The sequence below is a fragment of the Enoplosus armatus genome, chromosome 15 (genome assembly GCF_043641665.1).
Source record: "Enoplosus armatus isolate fEnoArm2 chromosome 15, fEnoArm2.hap1, whole genome shotgun sequence".
Classification (NCBI taxonomy): Eukaryota; Metazoa; Chordata; class Actinopteri; order Centrarchiformes; family Enoplosidae; genus Enoplosus; species Enoplosus armatus.
The window spans coordinates 14,808,900-14,836,536 of NC_092194.1; the positions used below are offsets into that span (position 1 = coordinate 14,808,900).

Sequence of the window (27,637 nt, forward strand, 5' to 3'; positions counted from 1 at the left end):
GCCAGGATCACATTCAAGCACACATTTTCTGCAATATTTTAATGTCCCTTTAGGTTGTCACATCTAATGTATCCCCAGTAGTATACTCTAACTTTTCACATTTTGTTTTATAGCTACTCTAACTAGAAAAAAAGATTGATTTCTGTTTGTATTTAGAGCACATAATGTCACTACAACTACCATATTCCACTACTAACCAATCCAGTTTGAATATGAGGGGATTATACAGTAGTCTACTGCCACCTGACATTTCATGCTTGGCTGGTCGGCCAGCTATCATGTTTTCTGCCTGGGTTGAGAGAGAGAGGTCAGCTGTTCACTCTTTCTGGTTTAAGGGACCGTCTCCACGAGATAAGTGGAGGAACGCAGGGATGGAGAAGACTGGGGGATGGAGCGATGAAGAAAGAGGAATGAAACTAAGTAGATGTTGGACAGACACCTCCCAGGAGGATTGATTACTCAGCGCCCCAACTGCATGAAGTCATGTTTCTGGGTATCAGATATTCAGCTTGTGCAGGACTGCAGGCCTGAACATCATAACTCAATAAGTCACTCCATTTTCAGGTCTCACATAGGCTTTCAGAGTCCGTGCTGCGTGGGGCTGCAGGGTTGGCGATCTGGTGGTCTGTTAATCGATGCTATGATCAATATATTACAGACAGACTGATGGGAAATGGAGCAGGAGCGATGGTTGCTGTATGATCATCCAAACAGTTATGTCATGCAGTTATTTACCTTCAATTTATTAATTGTTAATATGACACATTATAGTAAGGATTCAGCTGATCTGTGTTCCCTTGGACACCAGTGCTCACCATGGCCCTGGTGCCCACACATATACCCACACAACCACTCACACACACTAGCAAATGGCATGACATCACTGCCAATGTGAGAGGCATTTAAACCCATATCAGATTAACTTAAGGAGGGGGGGGGGTAAGTAGCTTGGAGAGGACGGATATTGGCATCAAAGTCAGTGGACAAGACGGCGTTTCATGAGATTGTGTGGGTGTGTGTGTGTGTGTGTGTGCATGTGCCAGTGAATGGCGTGTATGGATCTAAACACAAATGAAATGAAGGGAGGAAGAAGCGGTAAGAGGCTTGCGTCTCCTGAGGGGGGTGACAGTCCACAATGAAGACCCTTAATGGAGGGAAGAAGGGATGGAAATAAAGAAGTATGAGAGGTAAATTGAGGGGAAAGCTTGGAAACACCGCTCTGAATCTGAATGGAAGAACCATCAGACTTGGTTTCACAAGCACGAGAATGTTTGTCATATAAATCCCAGGATGCTGGAGGTGAAAGGTGTGTTTCTTTTCCCAGCAGGCTGAATTAATAACCACTGATTTACCTAATATTCAATTAGATGCCAGTTGTTAACCATTTGTCTCCCTCCTATCTCACCCATTCCATTCACACACACACACACACAAATATCTCCTCATCCTCCTCCTCCCCCTCCTCAATTCCCGCAGCCGCGTAGCGACCCATACCCACCCATGGATCCCTGCCCCATCCCATGTACAGCGCACTAAAAAGCACAGAAAGGGTCTCTTAACAGCAGCATGATGTGGAAGGACTGTTCCTGTAGGCCAACACGGTCAACCCTCCGTTAACAGATTGGCTTTAATCCGAGAGCCAGCTTTATGGATGCAAAAGCCCGTGTCAGCTCTCGTTTGGCCAATTTGTCTGCGGCTCTGCTCCGATTTAATTCACCAAGCCGACAGCCAGGCCCTGATGCTCCGCAGTGACAATAAAATAAACGGGGTGTTTATTATTAATCGATATAGGTATGCAGTTAAGGCACAGGCCTATTGCTTGTGGGTTTTGTTGGGAACGGTGAGGAACGGTTCCAGTCGACGGAAGCAGAGCAACACCTGCCGTAACCAAACCCGGTGTGAATCACAAGGAAAACCGTAAAAGCATATTGCACCATAGGTCATGCATCGGCGCAAATGTCGGCTCTATCACGCCGTGAACGCTTAGTCTTTCATTAATGTTTAGCTCGATAACAGTGACACATATTATCCACGGCTTACCTCTGTGAAAAACGCCTCCATCCTCCCTACTCCTCCCAGACGACGCGCGCCCGGCCCCGCAGAGCGCAGACACCGGCTCCGGTCTCGGGTGCGCAAATCTCGCCAACGGAAGGTTGAGCGTGTGTGTCAGGATCGGGGAAAGGTAGCGTTGCCTCTATGTCGGCGTTTCCCATTCACCGGGCGTTTATCTTCATCTCTGAAATGGCTCAAACACACCTCAGCAGCGTCCGCGCTCTATGCGCAAAAAGCCACATGAGAAAAAATCCAAGCAGGCTGTGATGAAAAATTAAAAATGTCCACGCCAGGGATCCGTCGGAGGAGCGCTAATTGAAGCGCCCCGGTTTTCCAGGCCTGCCTCAGTGTTCCAGTGTATGTGTGTGTTTGTATATAGGTGTGTGAGTGTGTGTGGGTGTGTGTGTGTGCGTGTATGTGTGTGAGGCTGTGAGTAGAGTGCGTGGGGTTGAGAGAGAGGACCAGTCCGGGGGCAGAATGAGCTTGACGCTGCCCACCGCACACACCGACGGGGCGGTGCAGAGTGCAGACACAGCCTCCTCCTATACAAAACACACACATTCAGCTCACACATACACATAAACACACACACACACACACACACAGGGCAGATGTAGGACAGGTTTTGTTGCTGTGGTCAACACTGGACCAACATCTGGATTTTTTCTACATCAGTCAGAAAAGGACCCAGTTATGGAAAGAAGTTACTTTAGTTGGTGGTGACTGCCAGAGCAGATGAAAGAGCCTCTGTCCCACTTGGCCCAATTACAGGTGTTGATCCTGAAATGAACCAGACTGTCGAACAGCAGCGCCTGCATGTTGGATTTCACACAGCAGTGTTCCCCAACAAAACGGGGGGAAATGTGATTTTTGCAAAAGGAAAATAAGGAGCTATCTCTGTCTGCTTTTGCTAGGATGGCTTGGACATCTTGCTCAAGGGCACTTCAGCCAGTCCTCTGGTCTCAAATCTTACGCTGCCCCATGGTCCAGAATCAAAATGTCAGAGCCAGTGCGGTGTAACTTTTTCACATGAGAAGCATTTATGGTGCTACTATCTAAAAAGTTGTGACTAATGGCTTTATAATAAGTTGCTATCACCTTTTGTGTCATTGACTGGTGCCTAATTTGTCTTTTTAGGTTTCCTCCAATGGATTGTTTGACCTCTGATCTTCTGGGAAAGGGCTGCATCTACTATGACTGCAGATTTGAGTTTTATTACTTTATATTAATTACTATTAATGCCTTGAATTTGCGAATGACTCTAGATGTGTTCTTATTATGCTTATAACCAATCCGTTAAGCATTGGTAAACATTCATTGACAATTAGTAAAGTAATTTATTACAACTTATGAACTCTTTATAAAAGGTGACTTATCAGAAAGCTAGTATGTCCCTATGTGCCTGCTTTTGCATGTATATTATACAATAGAAATTACTTTTGAGGGATGAAATGATGAATTTTGACACACCGGCTTGAGTAGACATGAATATGCTACGACACAGAGGAAGAAATCCACCTATCACTGAATGAAATGATGTCTAAATTAGCCATGAGGCAAGAGCTGTCAGCAAGATTCACTCTAATGTGGATCAAAAATCACACTAAAAGAGAAACTGTGAGACGAAGAGAGTTAATATTTCTGTGTGATCTTTCCTAAAATCGCTACCCCTTGTTGAGGTGGAGAAGGCTTGGTTACAGGGTTAGTCAGGGCCCCTGTAGGGTGAAAAATGATATCTCACAACACACACACATATGCACACAGGACCAGAACAGCAGGGGAAAAACACCCCAAAATCAAGCAGGATAACACACAACGTCCCCAAAGACACCAGTTTGTATGAGTGAGGTAGAAATGGATGGACATCTGGTTTATGTGGTGTTGACCGTGTGTGGTTTTATGCTCCTCCTCAGAAGACCAAGCTGCGGGGGCCAGGTGCAGCCATCAGAAGCCCAGCAGGCTGAGGCCTCTCTGGGGTAAAGTATTGTGAAGCTCAGCCTGTTCCCTCTGGAGCCCTGGAGGTATAGAGGGGGGCCTCCTGTATGCATGCATGGAAGTATTATTTAGCTGTGCCCTCCATCTTCATCAGGGAGACAGATCAAAAGCCAGCTCCAACAACAGGCCCCCCCTACCATTTTTGTTAGAAGTGTGTGTGTCTGGAGGGGTACACACACATATGCACGTACATAAACACGCAGGAAATGAGACCTGATCTTTATAATATTTAATATGGAGTGGCCTTAAGGGAAGAGAGAACTTTTGTGGTGAACCTGAGACTCCGGCAGCACAGACCATGAACACTTCATCAGAAGTATTACCCTTACACTGGAGGAGTGGTGTATAAATATTAACTGGTATAATGCTCCGTTTTTAAGTGACCTAATAACTCCTCACTTGTATCTATTTCATGTGGTGATGATTACTGTATGATAATCATTATGAATCAGAATCAGAAATACTTTATTGATTCCTGGGGGGAAATCAGACAAGTTACAATCATGGTGATGATCATGATGTTCATTTTTTTTATCATTGCTTGTATAACAGGCAGATTAAAACCATTCATCCTCCCCATACCAACACAGGATCTCCAAATAATTAAGTCAACATTGTAGGGTCATACAGCACGTCTTGGATGCAGACGCACGAAATCATGTTAGAAATTATCTGAAACTAAAAAAATATGAAGACCAAACCTCATAAGATCATTTGGTGTTTTATTGGTGGGACTGTCACTGTAAATATCATCACTTCTACAATGATCCAGTTCAGTTACACACACTAAAAACAATTGCATATGTTATACTGTAATGATGCATTCAGGTACCAGAAGCTGTTTGTTGACACAGGACCAACAGGTTACAGCATTGTCAGGTTGATTATGTGGCCTGCAGCAGTGCTTACAAACCATAATGGACTCTCAAATTATCTCTCAGAAGTGTTTCTTTTAAAATTGAAATGAGCGTCGCTGAAGGACACCAACATCATTTGTGAGAAAAGTGGAGATTCATATTCTACCTGTGTTGGAACATTTTGAATGGACAGTGCATTTACAACATACCAAATGCACCAAAATCTGGACGCAAATGTAAACTAAAATGTGTTTGAAATATTTGCTTTGCTACCACACCAGGACAATTTAGATAGTGTTTAGTAGAGGTGAAACGATATGTTCATTAATCAATTAGCTGTCAAGTGATTTACCAAGCAAAAATGATCTGGTCCCAGCTTTGGACAAAACAAGACATTTGAAGACGTCTAGAATATGATAAACATTTTTTCTGACGTCGTCAGAAAATAGTATTCATCATTATTGACGTAATCAATAATGAAAATAATGGTTAGTTGCAGCTCTAGTGTTAAGTAACACTAGCAATAACATAAACACATGCTTTTTTTATATTACAAAACAAAATGTTGGCTAAACCTTCTATTAAACTTCATAGTGCCTGCACTGAAACCCCTCCCGACTGGTACTCCAGGATGTATAAAACAAATGAACATATTTTTGATCCGCAGGGAAGTCAATAGACAAAATGCAACAGAAACAAATTTGCACTAAAAAATCCCTGGGGTGGAAAGTCCACAGTGGGGGGGGGGGGTTGCTGATGTCCATAATTACATGGCTAAAAGCCATCGACCCAACAGACAACTCATCTAACATGCACATGTGTACAGGAACACACACATTGAAATACACAGACATCAGAAAGTCTGGGCTGTTAAATTCTCATTACCATGACAACACCAGGACTGAGTGACCCTCAGCAGTGAATTGTGGGATAGATTTTGTTCCCTGCGAGTCAGGAGCAGAACTCTGCTTACTCATCTAACCACAGCGCTCTGTCTGTCTCTTTCTCCTTGATGTCTCCTTCTCCTCTTACTGTTACACACTGAATATGTGTTTGTGTGTGTGTGTGTGTGTGTGTGTGTGTGTGTGTGTGTGTGTGTGTGTACGTGTGTGTATGTGTGTGGGGGGGGTGTAAATCAGAGAGAAGTGTGTGTTGCGGACAGATCATCAATAGGTCCTCTGGTTCTCTGAGTGAAAACGCAGACAGATTACTGAACAGCTCAGAGCCAAGCCTACCCATCCATGGTGAGTCTTCACATGTGTGCACATATCTATGGAAACACACTGACAAACAACGATAACATGTATGTTTACCAAGCATATCATATAACACGTGTATCAAATAACTGGTGTGAGAGTGTGTGTATGTATGTGTGCGCATGTCATATGTTGCATGTGCTAGTAGGAATCACTCTCAATGTCACAGCCAATCAGTTTTACGACCGGAGCATCCATAAATCTCTCTTTTCATTTATTAACCTCTTTCTCTTTCAGTCACCCCTCTTCCGAGACCCGACTCTCTCCCCGCAGACACATCTGTTTATGGCTGTGTGAGAGGACACGCTTGAGTCAAAGAGATGCAGGGAAACTCTGTGTGAAATGCCCTGATTGATCATCAACCTTACTTTGTACTGGTTAACTGGTAAAATGGGACAATCCAAAACAAGGCCTGGGGGCTTCATTTGGTGCTCAACAAGCTCTTTTTCAAAGGTCCCAGAGAGACAAAGGTGCATTGTTTTGTCTCATCAATATATAATCAAACCCCATGAGAAATGCATTAAAAGATGTCCCTTGTTATATGTCTAAAATTAACCTTCTTCATTCTTATATTAAAATATTTCAGCATGTCTGTGTTCTGTAATCTGCAGAACATTAACAAAGTCATTCTTCTGTCAGCACAAGACACACATCTTATTACAATGACTGCAGGAGCTTTAGTAAAACATTTTCATCCATCTAAATTATGGTTTAGATGATTTACCATTACACACACATGCATAAACAAACACACACACTCTCTCTTGAGGAAATGCAATATTGAGCAGATGAGGTTACTTAGTCTCTCTAATTTGATTTACTTTGAATTACTCAATATTAAACTTCTGCCAGCGGAGGGCAAACACTCCTGTCCACACCAGTAATGTTTCAACATTAGTCACACAGATACTCATCAACACAACAAGACACGCAAAATTAAAACTAAACATGGAGCTATACTTTTGAGCTATAAACCCAAATGCTCTTATCACTTTCATGAGGTTCTCCAATAGTCCAACCATTGACATCCTACCGACTGAATACCTCAATTGGATGTCGGACAACAGGAGTTATGTCAGATAAACTTAAATTTAGTTTGTAAGCTGATGGAGCAATAACATCAGCTAAAATCACAACGATGACTTAAGATGTTCTTCAGGTGAAGGGTGACTCTTCTCCTTAAAGCAACAGTTCGACATTTTGGGAAATACGCTTATTTGCTTTCTTTCACTTAGATCCCACTCTCATGCCAGCAGACGGTTAGCTTAGCCTAGCATAAAGACTGGAAACAGGGGGAAACAGCTAGCCTGGCTCGGGCCTTAGACAAAATTCGCCAACCTGGCCGACACAGTCACTTCCTGGAGTCTCCACTAGTTGACTGGCAACCAAGACTTCAGGAAGTGCTAGCTAAGCTAGCTAAGCTAACAGGCGGTAGCTTCATGTTTACCATAGAGACAAGAGAATGGTATCAATCTTCTCATCCCACTATATTTCCCAAAAATATCCAACTACTCCTGTAAAAGGCACTACTGTATATATAAGTTTATATTATTTTGTTCACTCCATGTACCTCCAGACAGTTTCTATCTGTCCTCACACGCCACCATCTTTCCACATGCCTTTACTTCTGTATTGATTATCAACTTAATTTACAATACATGGAGAGAGGACAAAGAGACAAGTTTATTATCTATTGATTTAATTTACAATTTTGCAATTCAGATTGCGTCTTTGTCTCTTTTTTCTCTTTTTTATTTTGATTTTTTTTGAAAAATTGAAATTGCCTCTCCATATTACAAAGGTGTAAAAAGAGCTAAGTGCAAAAAATAAATACAAAGACGTTGAACCACTGTGGTGCTTCTGAGGGGACAATCGGTGCAGTCTGGGGTCAGAGAGACTCCCTGTGGACAAATACACTGAACGATACAATGATTCATGCATTCATGTCTGATGCACACCTCCCCAAACACACTCTCAGAGAGTGACATATATGATGTCACCCGATCTGTATGAGTCATGCAACACACACACACACACACACAGACACACACATGCACACACAGTCTGTGGCTCTGGATTGAAAATGAAATCACATTTCTCAGAATAAAGGAGGACTAAAGAAGGTCATTAAGAAAGAAACGTATGAGTCAGGCCTCTTTTTATATCGAATAAATGTTCAAGCTATAATTACTATCAGCAGACCGTGGAGTGTATTATTTCTGTGGACTATTTTAAAAAACGTATTAGGCCAACAGTGCCATATCAGCAAATTATGAATGAAAGTTTTACCTCCTCTCCTCTCCTCTCCTCTCCTCTCCTCCACTCAGGTTTATTCTGTTCATTTAACATGTTTTACTTTTGTTGTTATTACTAATCTTTATCTTTCTTGGTGTCATATACCACACGAGCAACACAGTGATTTAGATCCCTTGCTTATCATCTACATGACTGAGAAATCAGTAATCCCTTTATTCAGGATGCCTTCTATTTCCTTGTATCTCCTTAACACACACATACACACTCAACCACATACACACAAGAACAATCACATCAGTCATACGTCTCCACTTAAATCAAACACAGACCGGAAATTGATATCAAACTGATCCATTGTGTGTGTGCATGTCTGTGTTTTATTTTCTGTGTGTTATAGTATAATATATACATACAGTGTAATAAGAGACCGCAAAGGTTGAACAACATGAGGGAAATATATGTTTATATGTTGCAAAAAACAGACAAACTTCCACATCACTACATGTCTTGATATTGTTTCAGGTTCACACCAAACTGGCATATTTCAGAGATCGTGCTCAATGCTACAGACACATTTCAGTCGGTACTGAGAATGAATTGAGGTTTAATATACAGCCCTGTAAAGGAGTCAGTGTTTCTCCACCAGAATATCTTTCCTGGCAGTTTAGAGAAGGCTTTGAAACACCAGACCTTCATGCTGTAAAATATAATTTATAGAAAATATAACAGAAGACAGTTGACTGAATAAATAACATCAGAAAAAAAATTTAAATTAGGGATGGAGAAGACTTGGACCTCAGTATTCCTAAAATCCTGGCTACGGCCCTGTAACTATAATTCAACATAATTTAGACAACAACTGAATTATGATTCCAAATATTTAAAAATAATAACCAAATATGAACAGTAATCTATTGTATATTTGCTGAGCTCTAAAGGAAGTGGGACAATTAGAGTTGTTGGAAAACTGCCCCAGGGGTACCAGCAGGGAGAGGAAGACAAGCAACGATTAAAATTTTTAAGGAGTCACCCCTCTGTAAATTGTATCTGTGTGTAGATTTCATACCTGCTGTGTTGGGTTTAAATGGGTGGATGTACAGCAAGGAGCTTGATCTAATTAAGTTGCTCTAGAGAGATGACTTCATCCTGATTCCCTTTTCCCTGCCCCCTTCACTGCACCCCCACCTGCCACACCCCGCCCCCCACCCCACCCCTGCTATCCCAGCAACACCAATGGGCTGCATGGCAGCATGACAGCACGTCTTTGGGCCAAATTAGCTGTCAATGCAACCCCCTAATTCCCAACAGACAGTGGGGTAATTTAATAAGCCAGCTATAGCCTGCAGCAGAGCAGACATGCTTACACACATACACACATACAGTAGTCCATAATTATCATATCATACAACAACATGAGGAGTGTGGCAAAGAAGAATTTAGCAATAAATTGTTATTCAACATAAAAAGGATAATTTAGGAGAAAAAAAGTTTAGTGACTTAGTTACTTTAGCTTCATTTTAGTTTTGAAAGACTCCAATTTTTCCTTTATCTTAAATACTCTATGCCCATGCTTTTTCTAGCTTGATATCTAAACTAATGTTAAGGTAATCAATGTAAGACTCATGTTGTTTGTACTTTGTTGTGATAAGGAAAAGGCATTAGATCATCTGTAACATTGGCAATTTTACCCTTAAGTTTTCCTGTACAAATGTCAATAGATCAAGTGAAATAAAATGAAATGAAACAGTTCAAACATGATCTAACAATAGATTCCTTAACATTTATCAGAGACATTGGTCCATGGTGAACAGCTTTGGACCAATGTCTGAATTTTTACTTTCATATCTCAGTTACCGTTTGGTGTTTATCAACTAGTGAGCTTCGTTGTGACAGACTTTTTTTACTGGATTAAATTGACTGAAGCCTAATCCTAATCAGAACAGATTAAATTACGCAGATCACTATAATGACTGGATTACACAGACTCCCTTCCGACTCAAGACACCCCTGCCCTTTTTTAAAATCTCTATCCACACACACACACAAACACAAAACACACACAGACACGCAGTCAGAAATGGTTGCATCACGTGGGGAAAATAATTTTGAGAGGAGGAGTGAGAAAGAGACAGAAAGCTTTAATTGTGGAGGTATAAGAAAGTGGGCAGTTGAAAAGAAACTGGAGAACAGTGAACAGAAAACCTGTCTCTGTGTGGTCCGACCATCCAAGTGTCTGTGTGTGAAAACAGACACTCACTTATTAAATCTCTTCTGTCTGGGGATATTGGTTAATGAAATCGTCATTAGTACGTTCAATACACAAAGGTACACACACACACACACACACACACACACACACACACACACACACACACAGTGACAGTGTAACTAATGCAGTGACACAGGGAACAAAAGCCCAGCTGTCACTCCAGAGGCTTAACAATCATATATGAATATTCAATATCACAGCAGAGAGCGACAGAAGGTGAGCTTGGCTTTGCAAAGCATCATCTTGGTACTATGGAATCAGCTCCTGAACCTCATCTAGACTCTAGAAACATGATGCACATACAAAGAAAACATCAAGGAGCTGAGTTTTTTAGTATTATTAGCGTCACAAAACAGGTATTTGTCTTAACATCAGGATGGTAAGAATCTCACTATCAGACTGTAAAAACAATGACAATATTTTCTATTTAAAAAATCTAAATTTAGCATGTAAATGGAAACCACTTCCCACATTATCTGAGCATGAATGGTTACTTTCACTTTCAGATATATTATCTCTCCAATGCTCTGATGCAATAATACATTGTGCTAAAATCTCCAAATTCTGAGAGGCTACGTTGATGAGGATCAGATTGTATGTGAAATCACCTGTTTGGGGTCCTTCTGGGTTGGGAATAGTGAGATATAGACCAAGGGAGATCAAGTGGGGGGATTAGGGTTGGGGACAGTGTTTTTGCTTCATAATTATCTTATTTATTTATTTTAAGCTATTTTGGAAACACTTTATTTTACAGGTCTGTAAAGTATCCTTGAAAAATAAATCTAATTCAACACTAATTATAGGAAAATTAGGGATTTCCTTGAAATAATTGCTCAATTTAAGCCCAAATAACCATTAATGCATTATTAATTTATTATTGGAAACATTATTGTCCATATAGGTTAAATTATGTGCTTGCCTGTAGACAAAATTCACATGCATGTTCAGACAACCTACGGTATGTGCACAGAAAATTAGATCTCTTTTTCCTATAATTGTTCTAAAAAATAAAGTATTAACTGTATTGACTGATATTATTTCTCCTTCCCTGCACAAGCTTTGAGCAAATATGGGGGCAAGGTACGTATTGTTGATGACACATGATGATTCGTATGACCATGTAGTAAAGTTGATCAAAAATAGTATTCTAATGACTCATGTTTCGTTATATTTTAAGATACAAAACAACAAATAACTGATGGCAATTAAAAGCTGTGTATTAACAGGAATTATCACACATATTATTATTATTATTATTATTAGTTTTGATCTACATGTGGATTCCACATGTAGCAGTATCACCAAGAGTACACTTGCAGTATGACAGCACCTCTGATAGTATTGTAGTGCTACTAAAACCGACCAGGCGGTGGTAGTAAACACTCATTTAATTAGACAAACCGGAGTGAATGAGGAGCTCGTCATGGAGGCTCACATAGGGCGTATCTACACAACACATTCTTAGAGCCCGCCTCTGGCCGCACCTGATTGGCTGCTGTGCTTACCGTTAGTGAACTCTTTTCCGGAGTGGATGACGTTCTTGTCACTCACGTGTGACAGACGCCACATTGCTGGCTGTTTCGAAAATGAAACTGGCGTCGAGGGAACCACAGGAAAACGAAAACAAGACGGTTATCACATAAAATCCTCGCGGATTCACTATTTTAAGCTTAAATAGCGGAGGCAGAGGAACCCAACGGTAAGGACTCCTTGCGGTGGGATTTGAGAGGTGACATTTTTTTTGTGAGGGAGGCAGGCCTGTGCTGTCAAACCACGACAACAACAACACCTGAATCAGTCCTCCTGTGCTGGCTTTGTAAGTTGATGTGTCCCTGCTAATTATCTACCAGTTTCCAACAGCTAGGTTAGCTAACTACTCATCAACAGTCAGCTCTAGTCGTTTTTTGTGGACTTAGCCCAATGCTGTACTGTTTCCTCTGAATAGAAACATGGCAGAAAGCCCTGTTCTGCAGTCTGTTGTTGTGGTCTTAGCTTTTGACTGAAGAGGACAGCTTTAAGGGAAATGTCTCTTCCTTTCTTCCAGCTGGGAATGTTGAGTAAACACCAGAGCTGGATAGGATGTACTGTACTGCAATGGAGGTAAGCAAATGTCTGCAGCTGGCCACGGCATGGCTTTGCTTTGAGGCAGTATGTGTGGTTAAGAAGTGTTCCCAGTAAATATAGCATTAGTTTAATTTCACCACTACTTTTTCAAGGATTTGAAGTGTCCCTTCCCACCCACAGTTTAAACTACATATCATGGTTTTGTAGTATATATGTTGTTTGTACCCCGTACCATGTAATCATGGCCTTGAGTCAATACAGTCTTAATCTGTGGAGGCTCTTTGGGAACTCCTGGTGATGTTATTATAATATACCTGGAGGCTTTTAGATCAACCTGTTTGGTTGGTTTTAGTTCACTCAATTAGTTTCAGTCTAACTGATAATAATTTTCTACATTATCTCTTTCTCGAAAAATTAGTTATGTGTGAAAATAGTTTAGTAGTCCAGGGTTGATAAGAGATTGTCCTTTAATCCAGGAATCTAGGTTTGAACCCTCTTGTCAGCAAGAGTCCAGACTAATGTTGATTGAGGCTGTAGCCTGTACTACATCTTTACTCTAATGTAGGGTGTATGTCAAAATGAGTTGATTATTAACCAACATATGATTTCTTTTTATATCACTCTCTTCTTTCCCCCTTATCTTCCACCTTATATTTACCACTCTTGACTGTATACGTTCAACCCTGTTGCCTTCCCCTCATCTCTCCCTGCCGTTCTCTGTGCTCCAGTCTGTAGCAGTGGGCTCGGCAACTTGGTGAGACCGAATCTGCTGTCACTATGGCGCACTTTGACACAGAGTACCAGCGCCTGGAGGCGTCCTACAGCGACTCTCCCCCTGGAGAGGAAAACCTGCTGATGCATGTGCCTGAAGGAGCCAAATGTATGACATGCAAATCACAAACAAATCATGAACTTGTCACACAGAGAACCACACCCTCCGATTTTACACTGATAGCAAATCCTTAACAACAACACCATTACTAATTCATAATAAATCTTTTGCAGCTCAATGGCACCACATAGAAAACCTGGACCTGTTTTTCCAGAGAATATCCTTTTTTTACATTGTTTTGGCGTGTATTCCTAATGTTTTGTGTTTTGAGTGTCCCTGACAACGGAATTGAGCTTCTTTGATTTTGCACAAATAGGATTGCTAACCTCAGAAACTTTTACAATATTCCTCAACGTCCATTACGTCTATAATCTGCACCAGAAGAATGGATTCACCTGTATGCTGCTGGGAGAGATCTTCGAGCTAGTGTATGTATCCTATCAATCAGAAATTATGTTTTCGAGGGAATCTTGTGTCTCACTGTAAGAGGTCTGTTTATGGCGTAGAGCTTGTATGTTTTCTTACTGTCTTTTTCCTTTCTCCCCTGACTCCTCCTCCTTCTCTCCTCCATGCAGTCAGTTGCTGTTTGTGGTTGGCTTCACAGTGTTCCTAGCTAACTGTGTGGACTATGACATACTCTTTGCCAACAAGTTTGTAAATCACACTGATTCATCTAAAGTCACCTTGCCTGATGCCTTCCTCCCAGTGGATGTGTGCAGTGCCCGGTGAGTTTGACACTGTATTTAGTTAGTTTAGTTACCTTTTGTATGACAGAACAAAACACCCAAGTGTGATATGTGATGATAAGTATTTTCTTCCATAGTAAAAACAGTGAAATAAAGTTTCTGTTGTCATTGATAAAGCTGAAATGTGTCTGGAGTTATTTACCCAGCGATTTATTTTTGCTATACAGCCACATTAAATATGCCAAAGCAATTTGACCTTAATGCTGTTGAATATACATCTTTGAATTATAGAATTTAATATTTTCTCCCGCAGCATCCGAGACAATGCATTTGTGATCTTCGTGCTGATAATCTCTGGGGTGTTTTGGCTACATCGCCTGGTCAAATTCATCTACAACGTCTGCTGCTACTGGGAGATCAGATCCTTCTACATTAACGCTCTCAAGATGACCATGGTGAGACACACAAGATGATGTCAGGAAGTCATTATTTAGAGGGGTATTGAAGATTTGTTTTGTTGGTGTTTTTTGTTGTTATAATCACATAGAATGAGTCATTGTACCCACCAATCTTCACTGTGCTTTTTTCCTTTCAGTCAGAACTCCCCTATGCAACATGGCAGGAGGTTCAGGCCAGGATAGTGGAGATCCAGAAGGAACACCAGATCTGCATTCATAAAAAAGAACTGACGGAGCTTGACATTTACCACCGCATCCTCCGCTTCAAAAACTACATGGTGTGTACATTTGAGATGAAATGTTACTAACACTGTTTGGTTGCTGAACTATTTATGTCTGACACAGCTACTTGAAAACTAAATTAAATGGTCTGACCTCGAACCAAAGCTTTCTTCCTGTTCTTTGCTAGGTTGCCATGGTGAATAAATCACTCCTTCCTGTGCGATTTCGACTTCCTATACTCGGGGAGAGTGTGTTCTACACTCGGGGCCTCAAATACAACTTTGAGCTCATCTTCTTTTGGGGGCCAGGTGTGACCATGTTTGATGTGATTCATTATATATGTACATTATGTGTCTGCATGTCTATAATTGCCGTATTCTGGTGAAATTAAGTATTTGCATGCATGCACTCACATATTTGCCTATTTGTCAAGATTTAGAATTACAAAGGAGTCTTTTTTGCTCTGTAGGCTCTCTATTTGAGAATGAGTGGAGCCTGAAACCAGAGTACAAGAGAGGAGGTAACAGGGCTGAGCTGGCAGACAGGCTAGCATCCCGTATTCTGTGGATTGGGATTGCCAATCTGCTGCTGTGTCCGGTCATTCTGGTGTGGCAGATTCTGTACGCCTTCTTTAGTTACACAGAGGTAAATAGTTCGCATGCACATACAAATAGTTCCCTTTTTTTATTTAGTGCTCTAGACAATAGTTTGTTGTGTGTGCGTGTGATTAGGTGATCAAGCGAGAGCCCGGTTCTCTGGGAGCGAGATGCTGGTCTCTGTATGGTCGATGTTACCTGCGTCACTTCAATGAGTTGGACCATGAGCTCATGTCCCGCCTCAGCAAAGGCTACAAGGTCAGTTTATCTCCTGCAGACAGTTGATGCTCGTAAGTTGCTTCTCCTTTGACACCTAGTTTTGTAGCTATATTTTCTCACACCGACTTGTTTCTAATAATAAATTTGCTTCCTCCTTTTTCTAATCCTCTTCCTCTGTTCCTGTTCCATTCAGGCTGCATCCAAGTATATGAACTGTTTCCTCTCACCACTGCTGACGGTGGTTGCCAAAAATGTAGCTTTTTTTGCCGGGTCTCTTCTGGCTGTCCTCATCGCCCTGACTATCTATGATGAGGATGTTCTTGCAGTGGAACATGTTCTCTCCTCAATCACTCTGCTTGGAGTGTGTATCACAGTCTGCAGGTGGGGATTAATGTCACCCAGTTAATCAGTTAGTCTGCTATTCTCATCTATTTAAATACACATGCAGAATTGATTTAACGGTTTTATTTACACAGCCTGCAGCAGCTAATCATTGCAATTGTATAAACAACTGAAATAGCTAAAATACATCACTATATCATTATTAATCAGCATAAATTAATAGCTTAGTCACAATAAATCTGATATTAAAGGGCAAACATCAGACATAAGTATAAAACATGAATATAAGACACAAATCTTCAACTATTTGGAACGTTAGGGAGCCATTTCTTTACTGCCCTTTTTAAAGCTACCCAGAGTCGTAATCCTTTTAATGCTCTTCGGCAGCTTATTCTGCTGTATAGCTGATGAGTAATTAAGAGGGTTTCCTTCCTTAAGTAGCTCTCGACTACTTGTCGAGTCTGTTAATAGCTCTAAATTGAATGAATTGGATATTTGGGAACATTCGTATGAATTGAACTGTGAGGGGGAAAATCCAGTTCTATCGATATAATTTATCTCCCTCAACCATCCAAGACACTAAAGAATCCATCAGAAATTTCACAGGTAGATTCGGAACTACAGGATTTAATTTGGAATTTGTTCTGAGAAATCGTCACTAGTTATCAAGCACATTTCCACAAAGTACTTAAATCTATGCCTTTGATTTTGTACCTCTTAGGTTGTAAGACTAGGTTCTTTTCCTCTCCCAGATCATTTATTCCTGATAAGCACATGGTGTTTTGTCCTGAGCAGCTGTTGCGGGTTATCCTGGCTCATATCCACTACATGCCTGACCACTGGCAGGGCAATGCACATAGATATGAGACCCGTGACCAGTTCTCCCAGCTCTTCCAGTACAAAGCAGTGAGTATGAATACTGAACTGGGAATAAATATCAGGACTCAGAGGATATTTACAAGGGAATTAACTTGTCAAAATGTGTTATATGGGCCTTTTCCATGGTAGACATTTTAACATGTCGCAGCACGAAAGTCTTAGGTGTAATTAATTAACATTAGTGATGGCTGCATTCCATTTATATATGCCCTAGTGTGCAAGCTGGGACAGTTATAAAAGTATCAAAGTTATCATTAATATTATTACTTACACCTGTGCTACTCTCAAATGCCTGCCGTGAAAAAGACCTAGTTATTTTGTCAAATCCTCTCTGAACATCTGTTTCTATTAAACTGTTCTAGAGAATATTATCTGAGTGCACACAGCTTCTTTTCTCTAATGCCGAGCTTTGTCCTCATTCCGTTATTTGCATTCATATCTCAGAGAGACGAGTGAAACTACAGGTTTCTGCCGTTAGCGGTCAGGCAGATCCTCTGAAGCAGTCGGGGTCTTAGCGCCATGCTGAGAAATCACCTTGTTGGAAGAGATTTACTCTCCACCCCCAGATTGTTCCAGCTGGCATCATTATGAATCTTTGATCATAAAGTCACACGTGTTCCTCAAGATTGCAGTCAAAATAAATGTGCCATTTTGAAAAAAACACGTTTCAACTTATGAATCAGAGGTTCAGTGTACCTTTGATGTTCTTGCTGAACCCTACTCTGATACCTGGGTGTACAGTGTTAACCTTTCTCCTCTGTTTTCTTCCAGGTGTTTATTCTAGAGGAGTTGATAAGTCCAGTGGTGACTCCCATCATCCTGATCTTCTGTCTGAGGAGGAAGTCTCTGGAGATCATTGATTTCTTCAGGAACTTCACTGTGGAGGTGGTCGGGGTAGGAGACACTTGCTCCTTTGCCCAGATGGACATCAGGCAGCATGGACACCCTGCGGTGAGGGACTGCCACATTGCCAGTGCAGCCACACAGACATACACGGATTTAAACATACTTGAAAATACCTAAATAAAGTACATGTCTCTAGTCTGTGTGACATGCATTAGATTTATTCATTCAAAAGTGAAATATGAGTGATTGAAAGAGTGTGTGTGTGTGTGTGTGTGTGTGTATATCTGTGGATTGACCCTCTCTCCTCCCTCTGTAGTGGATGTCAGCAGGGAAGACAGAGGCGTCTATCTACCAACAGGCAGAGGATGGGAAGACGGAGTTATCTCTCATGCACTTTGCCATCACTAACCCCCAGTGGCAGCCGCCTCAAGAGACCACACACTTCATCAGCCAACTGAAAGAACGAGTTCACAGAGAGGCCACAGGGGCTCCTTCAGACACACATCCACTCTCACTGTCTGAGTCTGAGGTACAGTGATAAACTCACATTCATGCTCAAGTATCATGGTCATAAGTTCCATAAGAGGTACAAACTGAAATCTCGTCCCTTGCTCTCTTTCTTTCTCGTAGCCAAGGAGCCTGATTGCAAACCTCTTGGGAGGTCCCTCTACGCTGGCTTCCGTTCATTTTGGCAGGGACGGCTCCTTGACCAATCACGCAGCAGCTGGCATAAGCGATGGGGCATCTGCCTTACGCTCCCTTTCCCCAATCAGCAGCAGTCTCCACCTGAGAGGCAGTTTGAGTGCAGCTCACAGGGCCGCTGGCCACACTTCAACCATGAGCAAAGCAATGGCAGGCTCTGGGTAGGAAAGTTCTCCTTCTGCATATGCCTAAACTCAATTCCTTTTCAGGCTACATCTTTCTGTTCAACACTGAACATTTACTGAGCTGCTGGATGAAAACTTAACAGTTCAAACTGCAAAATCTAGCAGACTACATTTGCAAGAGCTTTGTCATGGATAACCTTGCTAGAACCCTAATTTATATTCAGCATCCTCCTTTCTTTTTCTCATCTTCTTATCAGTATATCCTCCTCTTCGTGTCCTTATTTCCTCCGCATTCTTGCTTATTATTTCTGTAGGACTGATGCCCGAACTGTGAGCTCAGGCAGCAGTGCATGGGAGGGTCAACTCACCAGTTTGGTCCTGTCAGAGTATGCCTCCACTGAGATGAGCATCCATGCACTTTACATGCACGAGGTAATTGTGTGGGAGAAAGTAAAGGACCTCTGTAGGAGTCACAAACTGAATGGAGCGCAGTGTGTTCCCACATTTGTCTTCTTAACCTGAATATCTCACAGATCTTCTCCATCCTGGCTCCATTTTTTCCCTTGTAGCTACACAAACAGCAGTCCCGTGGCGAGCTCTCCCGTCACACATGGCACAGGCAGGAGAGTGACGAAAGCAGTGACAGCGTCCCCGATGAAGTGAGGAGCGAACCCAACCCTCACTCAAGACATTTCCCTCGCTCACACACTTTCCCCACCACAGTCCCCAGTCCCAGTGCTATTCCCACTTCAGCTTCAGCCACATGCAGTACCACCCTGGGACAGGAGGGGGCTTCATCACAGGGTGGCATCCAGCGGCGCTTCAGTGGGCCTAACACAGGTACCCATCTTTTTGATTGTCTCACCATATGCATTTGAATGGAATCTTATTTAATGATCCAGTTGGACTTTGAACAGCATGAGAGTGATTTACACCTGCTATTCTTTTTAATATTACACTCTTTTTGACTCTAGAAAATTGCACCAAGTCCTTACTTTTCTGGTAAGGTTATGCACTCCTTGCTGCACCATACAAGGTGATAGTACAAATACACCTCTACAAAACGAGTACATTTCAGAAAGAGACATGGGATCAGCTTTGGACAGGTGATGCAGTATGAACAAAACACAAACAATCATTCTCAACCCAGGTGTGGTAGTTAAGTTTCTCACTATGAAGTCTACCTCAGTTTAGAGTATTTTACTATTTGTTCACAGCACAGTAGCTATATAGATCAGCGGTAGTTGCTCACTCTTTTCAACTAGGCTGTCGATGTCTTTCTGTGTTCCAGACTCTTTTGGTGCAGGGGGGAAAGTAGTGAGGTCGGCTCGTGTGCCCATGGGAGGGTGGGCAGAGGATGGTCAGGCAGCACCACGACAACATGAGCCACTACCAGAGGAGAGCTCAGAGGACGAAATGCCTCCTCACATACACAAGGTGAATGCTGTTTGTGTGTAATTGAAATGGCAATGTTAATTTGCCTGTGTGCACTGCAAGTAAATGGACATTTCTATTCTCTTTCTCTCACTTTAGGTTACATAACCAAGCCAAGTGAACAAGTATCAGTGTCCCACCCTCCATAGCTAGCCAAACACACATCCTCGTCTTTGACCAAACCTTTGTCCAGGATCTGACCTGACACGGATGGACATGTGCAAGAGTGGTGTACCATGATCCCCCCACAAACACTTCAAATCATCTGGACAAGTTACCATTGATGCTACCATCAACCATTCAAAGATACTATATGACTAACTACACATGCCTGAACAGGCAGACGGGGTATATATCTGAATTTGTGAATCAGAAGAGGACTTAGAGGATCAAGTTATTTATATATAATAGCCATTGATACCATCAGATTACACTACGCTCTTTTATAATGTCAAAAGATTACATGATTAAAGTGCATGTGTTGCTGCGATGTAAACAAAACTTGTGAACACGTCAGCACTACTGGAGGTATACTTGGTGCTTTGCCCACTGTAGAAAAATACAAAACAATTTGCCCAAAATGTCATCACAATCATCCACACTATACAGTGATATCTGTATTGTTTCCCTCTTTTACAAATCAGGTGGCATGAGAAGTGAAATTTGAAGAATGTATGGTGTCTCTCTAACAATAACAGCATTCACTAAAACGTGTTCAGAAAGATACTGGTAACACACTGACTCATTGTGTGTATCCTACCCTGTGCCGTGTATATCAGCTTGCATTCTGCCTCTTCGCAAAACATATTAAGGCCTCAAACACTCCTTAGGGATTTCTTTTCTTCGTGAATTTATTACATCACGAAGTTCATGTGCAATTTCTAAAATGTTCAGAAACTTTTAACAGAGTCTGGCTCTGTTTTTAGACGCTTGTTTAAAAGTTAATGGTACAGCGTAGCCCGGTATTCTGCACGCACACATGCACTGTAAATATATGTGTTATCAGGTTATTTCAAGCAATTATTCAGAATGTTAAATCAATCAAATTGACACAGTTATGAGGCCAACATTTTGTAATGTGTTACCAGAGATGCTGTATGCAAGCACACTTTAATCAGATTTAACCTAGGTTTTTATTGTTAGCCACTCTATTATTTTTCAACAGACCTGCGAAAGGGCGCAGCAAACAAAGAAGGCTGTTTTTAAGCATGTAATATTAACTTCTGTGCCATACAAAAAGCCCTCAAGCACAAGTGCATGACCATCATCCACACATTCTTCTAAAGAGTTGTAACTCATTCTCACAGTAACAATATTGTCCCATCCTCCACATCTTGCCTATTCACAGCATGACTTTCCCCTGTTCCCCTGTCATTAAGCTGCAATTCTTTAACAGAAGTATGCACTTTAATAGTTGGTTAATGCAGAGGGTGTCACTTGTTTATATGTGTATGTTTTCGTATATATATATATTTTTAATTATTTTATTTATCAAAGGGATGTGCCATGATGATTGACAGTTGTGATTCCAGGTTGTGTTCTCTGTTGTGAATTTGGATATGGGTAGAAAGGCACTGTCACAAGGATACAGGTATTTAGTGCGGTAACGTTAGATTACAAGTGATTGTTGGGAGGTTATTTGTTGTTTGTTGTATAGAGCCTGTAAAATACCATTTTGTACAGCTGTAAATTCATCCAATAAAGACAAGGCAATGATTTTGTGTGTAGCGTGGAAAGGCAACTAACACGACCAAATTACAAATGACTGACTGAATATGCCTACAGCATTTTAAAGCCGCCGTTACATTTTACATGGCGGTTAGGTGACCAGTCACTACAGTTAGCCACAGTTAGCATTCGGCTAGCTTACTACTTTTGGTAGTGAGCTAGCGTTAGCTGCATACAGAACGCTCTAACATTATGGAGACGGGGAAAAAAACAGGTAAAATAATTACGATAGACACTGCAAAATGCTTTATAGTACATATACTGTACTATTTATACTATTATGTTTTTAAAAAGGCGACTTCTTTACACTGAAGAGCCCGGATAGCTCAGTCGGTAGAGCATCAGACTTTTAATCTGAGGGTCCAGGGTTCAAGTCCCTGTTCGGGCGTTGATTTTTTTCCCCCTTTGTCCCATCTCCAACTACGTTTATGAAGGAACTGTAACCTGTTTAATTTGCTAGCTTAAATGTTTTTGGTCAAGATATGCTGCATGTCTTGAGTGGGGGGTGTTGGGCGATGATTCACGTTTAAATGCCCCCACAATATAACCGACATAGTGACATATTGCAAAAGGAATTTACTTTTTTGGATATTGCTCGTAGCTAATGTTAGTCATGGCTAGCCCTTGTTACCTGAGGTGGTGCGTCAGGGGTCCCTCAGATGCAACAACCGATGGAAGGACTTCGAAATTGACCCGTCTGATCAGAGGTGACGACTACCAAGCACATAAGTTTGACGTGCAATAGTTTACCCTGTCTGTTTTTTGTCTGCCATTCATACACGTTACATTTAGGAAATTTCAGGGATAAATAAAAGCAACTTTTCCATTAGATGCAATTCCATTACTGCATGTGCGATGGGAGCCCCGCTTCGTCTGAAGTGTTGGGTTAGGTTTCACTTCCAACAAGTTTTCTGTGTCACGTTTCGATTCAGAGACAACAGGGGACTCTCAGAGCGAAATCTGAGTCCTGTAAAGACACAAATAAATGTGGTTGTTGGTATAAAAAAAATTCTCCATGTCTGTATATTAGCACATGTCCTGTTATTGAACCTTACGCATTGAGTGGCGGGAGTGTAAAAGGGCCTGTTACATGGTGTATGGACGGTAGATGTCCCCCTGCTTGTCCTGCTGGGACAGATGACGCCCCTGGTAGCCATGTAGGGTAGCTGATGGGAGGCAGCTGTGGAGCTGCAGGGGTAGGACCATAGTGATGATGATGATGGACAGCACTTCCCCTTGGTTTGACATCTGGCCTTACAAAAATAGGGTTTCCCTGGTAACTGTCCTGGAAATACAGATTTGGAATCATTTTGTGAAGAGTTGTCAGAGTTGAGACTTTTTGCTTTGACTGATGTGTCAGAGAGAGAGAGTGTGTGTGTGTGTGTGTGTGTGTGTGTGTGTGTGTTTTGTGTGTACCTGCCCAAGATACGTAGTTGGAGGGGCACAGTGACTGGGCCCTCCAGGTGGTGAGAGGGCCATAGGAGGCATGGCTTTCAGCATCATATTGTGCATTATGATCTGGTGCATCTGGGCATTTTGCATCAGCATCAATTCCACCATGTCTAACACACAAAATACACAAACATATCCAAACATATGAATAAAGGGAGACTCATATAGTATAGGTCTGCATTTGTTGTTGCATACCCTCTTTGATGCTGCCCGAGCGTGGTGCAGGGTAGGGCTGAGGTGGGGGGATCTGAGTAATCAGAGGCTGCTGTTGTGGCAGCTGTTGTATGATGGTGGCAGGCTGCTGGGGTAGCTGCAAAGAGTAATAAAGATGGAGAAATAATTGCTTCTTTTGAATATTTCATTTGCACTATTCTTACACTATATTTGAAGTAATTGCAAGTCAGCCTGGATAGCAGTGTCAGTATAAATACCCTTTGTGAAAGGAAATAGATGGCAAAAATAGAAGAGAAGAAGGGGATCAGGATGAGGAAAAGAAGATTAACTACACTTAACAGACCACACAGAAACAGAGTAACAGATCTGGGGGATTGTGGTGTTTTTGAGATTAATGCTGAGTGTCTCACAGTCTGTTGGATGATGCGTGGAGGCTGAGGCGGGGCAGGCGGTGGAGGGGGCAGGAAGGGTAGAACAGGGGCCGCCTGGTGAAGTGGGAGTGGTGGAGGCGGCTGAGGGGCATTGAAGAAATGTGACTTGTATTGTCTTTGTGATCCCCCCCAGGTGTGAGGTCTATGGAGGTCCTCTAATATGTGCTGTTCCTACACAGAAGATACCAAACACAAACAAAACACAAATAATTATACACTTCTCACAATGAAAAAAGACAAAATGCTCAAAGACATTGGTTAACTGCTCCAAGTTCCTCATTAGTGTCTTCTGTCTTTCTCTTGCACTAGTTTTGTAGTCTTCATCTTAATGTCTGAATGTAGGTATGTAAGAATTTAAATTAAGTAGTATTCTTGGAATACAAAGATATTGTAGATTTTGTACAAACCCTGAGTCTTTGCAGTAGGTTCTGCTTTCGCCTCAGTGCACGGTGCAGTTGATCCAACTGTCCATCGTAACTCCCTGAACAGACAAAATCATGTTCTCAGAAAATACTCCAATCCAAGTCCAACCCAAGACTCCTCCTTAGTGCAGAACTTCATATCCATTTATTGCCAGGTTAATTTTAGTAAGTGTATTTAAAGTATGTTATCTCTTACATTCTTCATTTGCCATATTGGTAAGTCATTCTTAGTATCAGCTAAATGTCTATAATAGAGAATGTAAAAGTTTCTGTCAAGGCAGGTTAAGCTGATACCTTCCACAGTTCATAATTCTTCATCACAAAGAGTTCTTTGTTATCTTACTTGTAGACTGGGCAGACTCTGCTCTGTTGTCCATATAGTGCCTTTTGTTTTCCATATTGTGCTTTTTGTTTTCCAGTCTCTAGAAATGTAAGTAAAGAATGTTTCTTAAAGATTTTGATGTAAAATTCTCAAGAAAATCAGAAATAAAGGAAATGCTGAACCATCTCACTTTAGAATATCAAATGATCAAAGTAAATGAATTTCAAGCAATATCGTTCCACCTGAACAAATTGTAAACTCTCAAATACCTTTTCCAGTAGTTTAAGTTTGAGTCTTGTTATCTGATCAACCATAGAACTGCCATGCTAAAAGATTACATGAAGAAGTGTTTTTGTGCTGGAATGAACATAATTGTTTGAAATTCTAGACACAAACATACAAACACACATGCAGATATATGCTTTTAATATCTATCTATATATTTACCTGAAATCTTGGCATCTGGAGTCACACAGACTTTGTGTACACCTGTGTGTTTGAGTCATGGTTGCCAGGGCACACACCTGTTTACCACTGGCACTTAACCATGCCTTGCATAACCGCTTGGTTTCTATGCTGAGAAAGAGTAGAGGGTGTGAGACTTTCAACATCACATAACAATACCAAATTAGTTCAGATCCCATTTTGTATTGATTTAAAAAAAAAATAGATTAAAGTTTAAGAACCTGACTACAGGCCAGCCTACAATACCAAATGGGGTTCGGTCACAGGAAATTAACATTATGATGTTATGTCCCGCTTGGAAATATTCTGGCTTGACTTAATCTGGAAAGATATAGATAACTCACTAGACATATTAATTCAATGTAACCTACAAATAACGCAAAAGATTACACTTGTTGTCATGGTTTGAATAAATGTAATCTGAATGATGGTAACCTTTTGACCTAGTTTTGTAAGACTTACTTCATTGTAACCATACCTCAGTCGTCACAGGTTAGGTTGTTCCACTGCCATAGAAACTCCTCAGCCAGTGGATGATTCTTTACATTCAAAACATAGAAGTGAGTGGAGGCATGGTTAGTTTTAGCCAGCCCTGATTGGCTGCAAGAGCCGTCAATCCAAGATTGGCGACTTGACACAGTCATTTGATTGGTTAACTGCACTCTAGTTTTGCGTGATGTACAAAATGGGAGGTGGTTTATTCGGGAATATTCATAAAACGCAAACTCCATTGGCTGAAGGTGTGGAACATAATGATTTGATTGGTCCGTTCATTCAGTAAAACTCGATAAGGGCGGAGTTGAAATGACTTGGCGGCCATATTGAATATTATCTGTTGACAGTTGTGATTGAAGCGAGCTCAAATATTTTGTTTTAGCTAACTTATGCTAGAAGTGAACTGTTGTGCGTTTCAGTTGAATTGGGACGTATGTCCTAAACCTTTTGGTTTTATTTAAACCAAGACATGGATGAAGATGAACGGCAGAGGAAACTAGAAGCTGGGAGAGCTAAGGTTTGTTGCTAACAGTTAAGGCACGCTAATACTGAATGCTAGCAGTTAACGCTAGCTAACTCTTTTGTCATAGCTTTGCGTGTGTCCACAGCTGCTAACTATACCCACATCCAACACCATTCTACGTTTTGCTTGTCGATTCTTAGATTCCGTTAAATGCTTGTTAAATTACAGGCCCTCGTAACTTTAGTTACTCGTTTGGCGCGCATATGCCGCGGGTTGATCATTAGCTGAGGTTGCACTCAGCTAAAGATAACGATAACATTTAACTTAACTTATAACTTGGGTTAATCGGCTAATGAATTGAATCACTTGGTATAACATTACACTTGAAGTCCAGCAGAGACGGACAGATGCACTTACTTACAAAGATGAGGGAAATTTGTTTCCAATCTGTAATATAGATTTTTTCTTTTACATATTTCAAAATGTTGCCTTTGAGCTGTGTCAAGCCACAGTGCTGGTGCATCCGATGTTTTCGTCCGAGTTTTTTTTTTTACATTTTGGCACGTTAGATTAACTTTCATGTAATTATTGCCTAGTGTTGCATTTGGACAAATGTGCTTTTTGCATCCCAATCTACAAGCACATTTTTCAACAGCCATTACAACTATCACCAACATATAGGACTATATTACAGCTATAAAGTGTGCCCAATAAAAGGGGTCTATAAGTGCAATACAGGAATTATGGCATAACCTCAGCCTTGAAAACAATGAATTCCACTGTGAAAATTGCTATTGTGGCGTTGCTAAAATAGAAAAAACAAGCAGCTTCAATGAGAGGCCATATTAGTAGTGTGCCACTAATCAAAAAGGGCCTGCCCTGTATTGACAACCAGGCCACACTGTCTAAAAACAAGATTTAAAGTTTCAGTGTAGCTAATTGAATCTCATTTCTTAAATGTTGTCATTCACCTCCAGCTCATGGTAGAACATATTCAAAAGATAGAAAGGTACAGATGTACATTAAATAACTCGACTGAACCACTGATATTCCTTATGACAGAAATCCTCCAATGTGCCGCGAAGCCAGTCGGTAAGTATAGAAACTGGTGACTGGCAGAGATATTTTACTTTCTTATAGGATTGTGGACAATATTCCTTTGTGATTTTGGTCCTCTTACTTTTTGTTTTTTGTTTCTCTTGGGTGGGCAATCAGGGCTTTCTTCTGTCTTTCTCCACTATCATGTGATTGCTGTCAACTTTTGAGATTTAAGCCCACTGCTCTTCAAAGAATGACTCTCAAGACAGCTCATCAAGACTGTAAATCTGAAAGGAAATCTGTTAAGCATTAATCATTTCAATGTCTAATGTAGCCACGCACCTTGCATACACTGTCATGCTGGTTGCAGGCCATCAGGTGGTGCAGTGAGCCCATGAGATTTGGTAAGGTTGAATATGTTGCACTTGCATCTCACATGAATGGTGTTGCTATGGTAATGCAGTGCTGTCAGTTGCCTTTACTGTATTTGTTGCATCAAAAAGCTCTGATTTATTAGCCCCACTTTAAGCACGGCACATATATATAAAATTGACACA

General features: G+C 41.2%; 3 protein-coding genes and 1 non-coding gene across 4 annotated transcripts in view; 3 read left to right on the forward strand and 1 right to left on the reverse strand.

The window, feature by feature from the left end:
• The first annotated feature begins 13,526 nt into the window (after positions 1-13,526).
• atg9a (ATG9 autophagy related 9 homolog A (S. cerevisiae)) lies at positions 13,527-21,807 on the forward strand. The gene is made up of 18 exons (XM_070920007.1): positions 13,527-13,629; positions 13,755-13,798; positions 13,945-14,009; positions 14,157-14,306; positions 14,581-14,722; positions 14,863-15,003; positions 15,135-15,255; positions 15,417-15,592; positions 15,679-15,801; positions 15,956-16,143; positions 16,857-17,010; positions 17,755-17,934; positions 18,146-18,358; positions 18,460-18,692; positions 18,971-19,088; positions 19,226-19,496; positions 19,948-20,093; positions 20,190-21,807. Exons 1-18 carry the CDS (start codon positions 13,527-13,529, stop codon positions 20,196-20,198), a joined length of 2,577 nt encoding a protein of 858 aa, XP_070776108.1. The 3' UTR covers positions 20,199-21,807.
• A 326-nt stretch (positions 21,808-22,133) lies between these two features.
• trnak-uuu (transfer RNA lysine (anticodon UUU)) lies at positions 22,134-22,206 on the forward strand. Its single transcript has one exon. It is a non-coding gene; the product is annotated as a tRNA-Lys (tRNA).
• Positions 22,207-22,869: 663 nt separating this feature from the next.
• On the reverse strand, positions 22,870-25,081 carry c15h21orf58 (chromosome 15 C21orf58 homolog). Its single transcript, XM_070920727.1, has 8 exons — positions 25,067-25,081; positions 24,889-24,945; positions 24,641-24,719; positions 24,283-24,356; positions 23,855-24,046; positions 23,466-23,580; positions 23,235-23,380; positions 22,870-23,103 (listed from the first exon to the last, which is right to left on the reverse strand). Exons 1-8 carry the CDS (start codon positions 25,079-25,081, stop codon positions 22,870-22,872), a joined length of 912 nt encoding a protein of 303 aa, XP_070776828.1.
• Positions 25,082-26,048: 967 nt separating this feature from the next.
• Positions 26,049-27,637, forward strand: part of pcnt (pericentrin) — a 35,226-nt gene continuing 33,637 nt past the window's right edge. Inside the window, exons 1-2 of the mRNA XM_070920043.1 lie at positions 26,049-26,096; positions 27,105-27,134. Coding sequence (XP_070776144.1) covers positions 26,049-26,096; positions 27,105-27,134 — 78 coding nt within the window. The remainder of the gene's footprint in view (positions 26,097-27,104; positions 27,135-27,637) is intronic.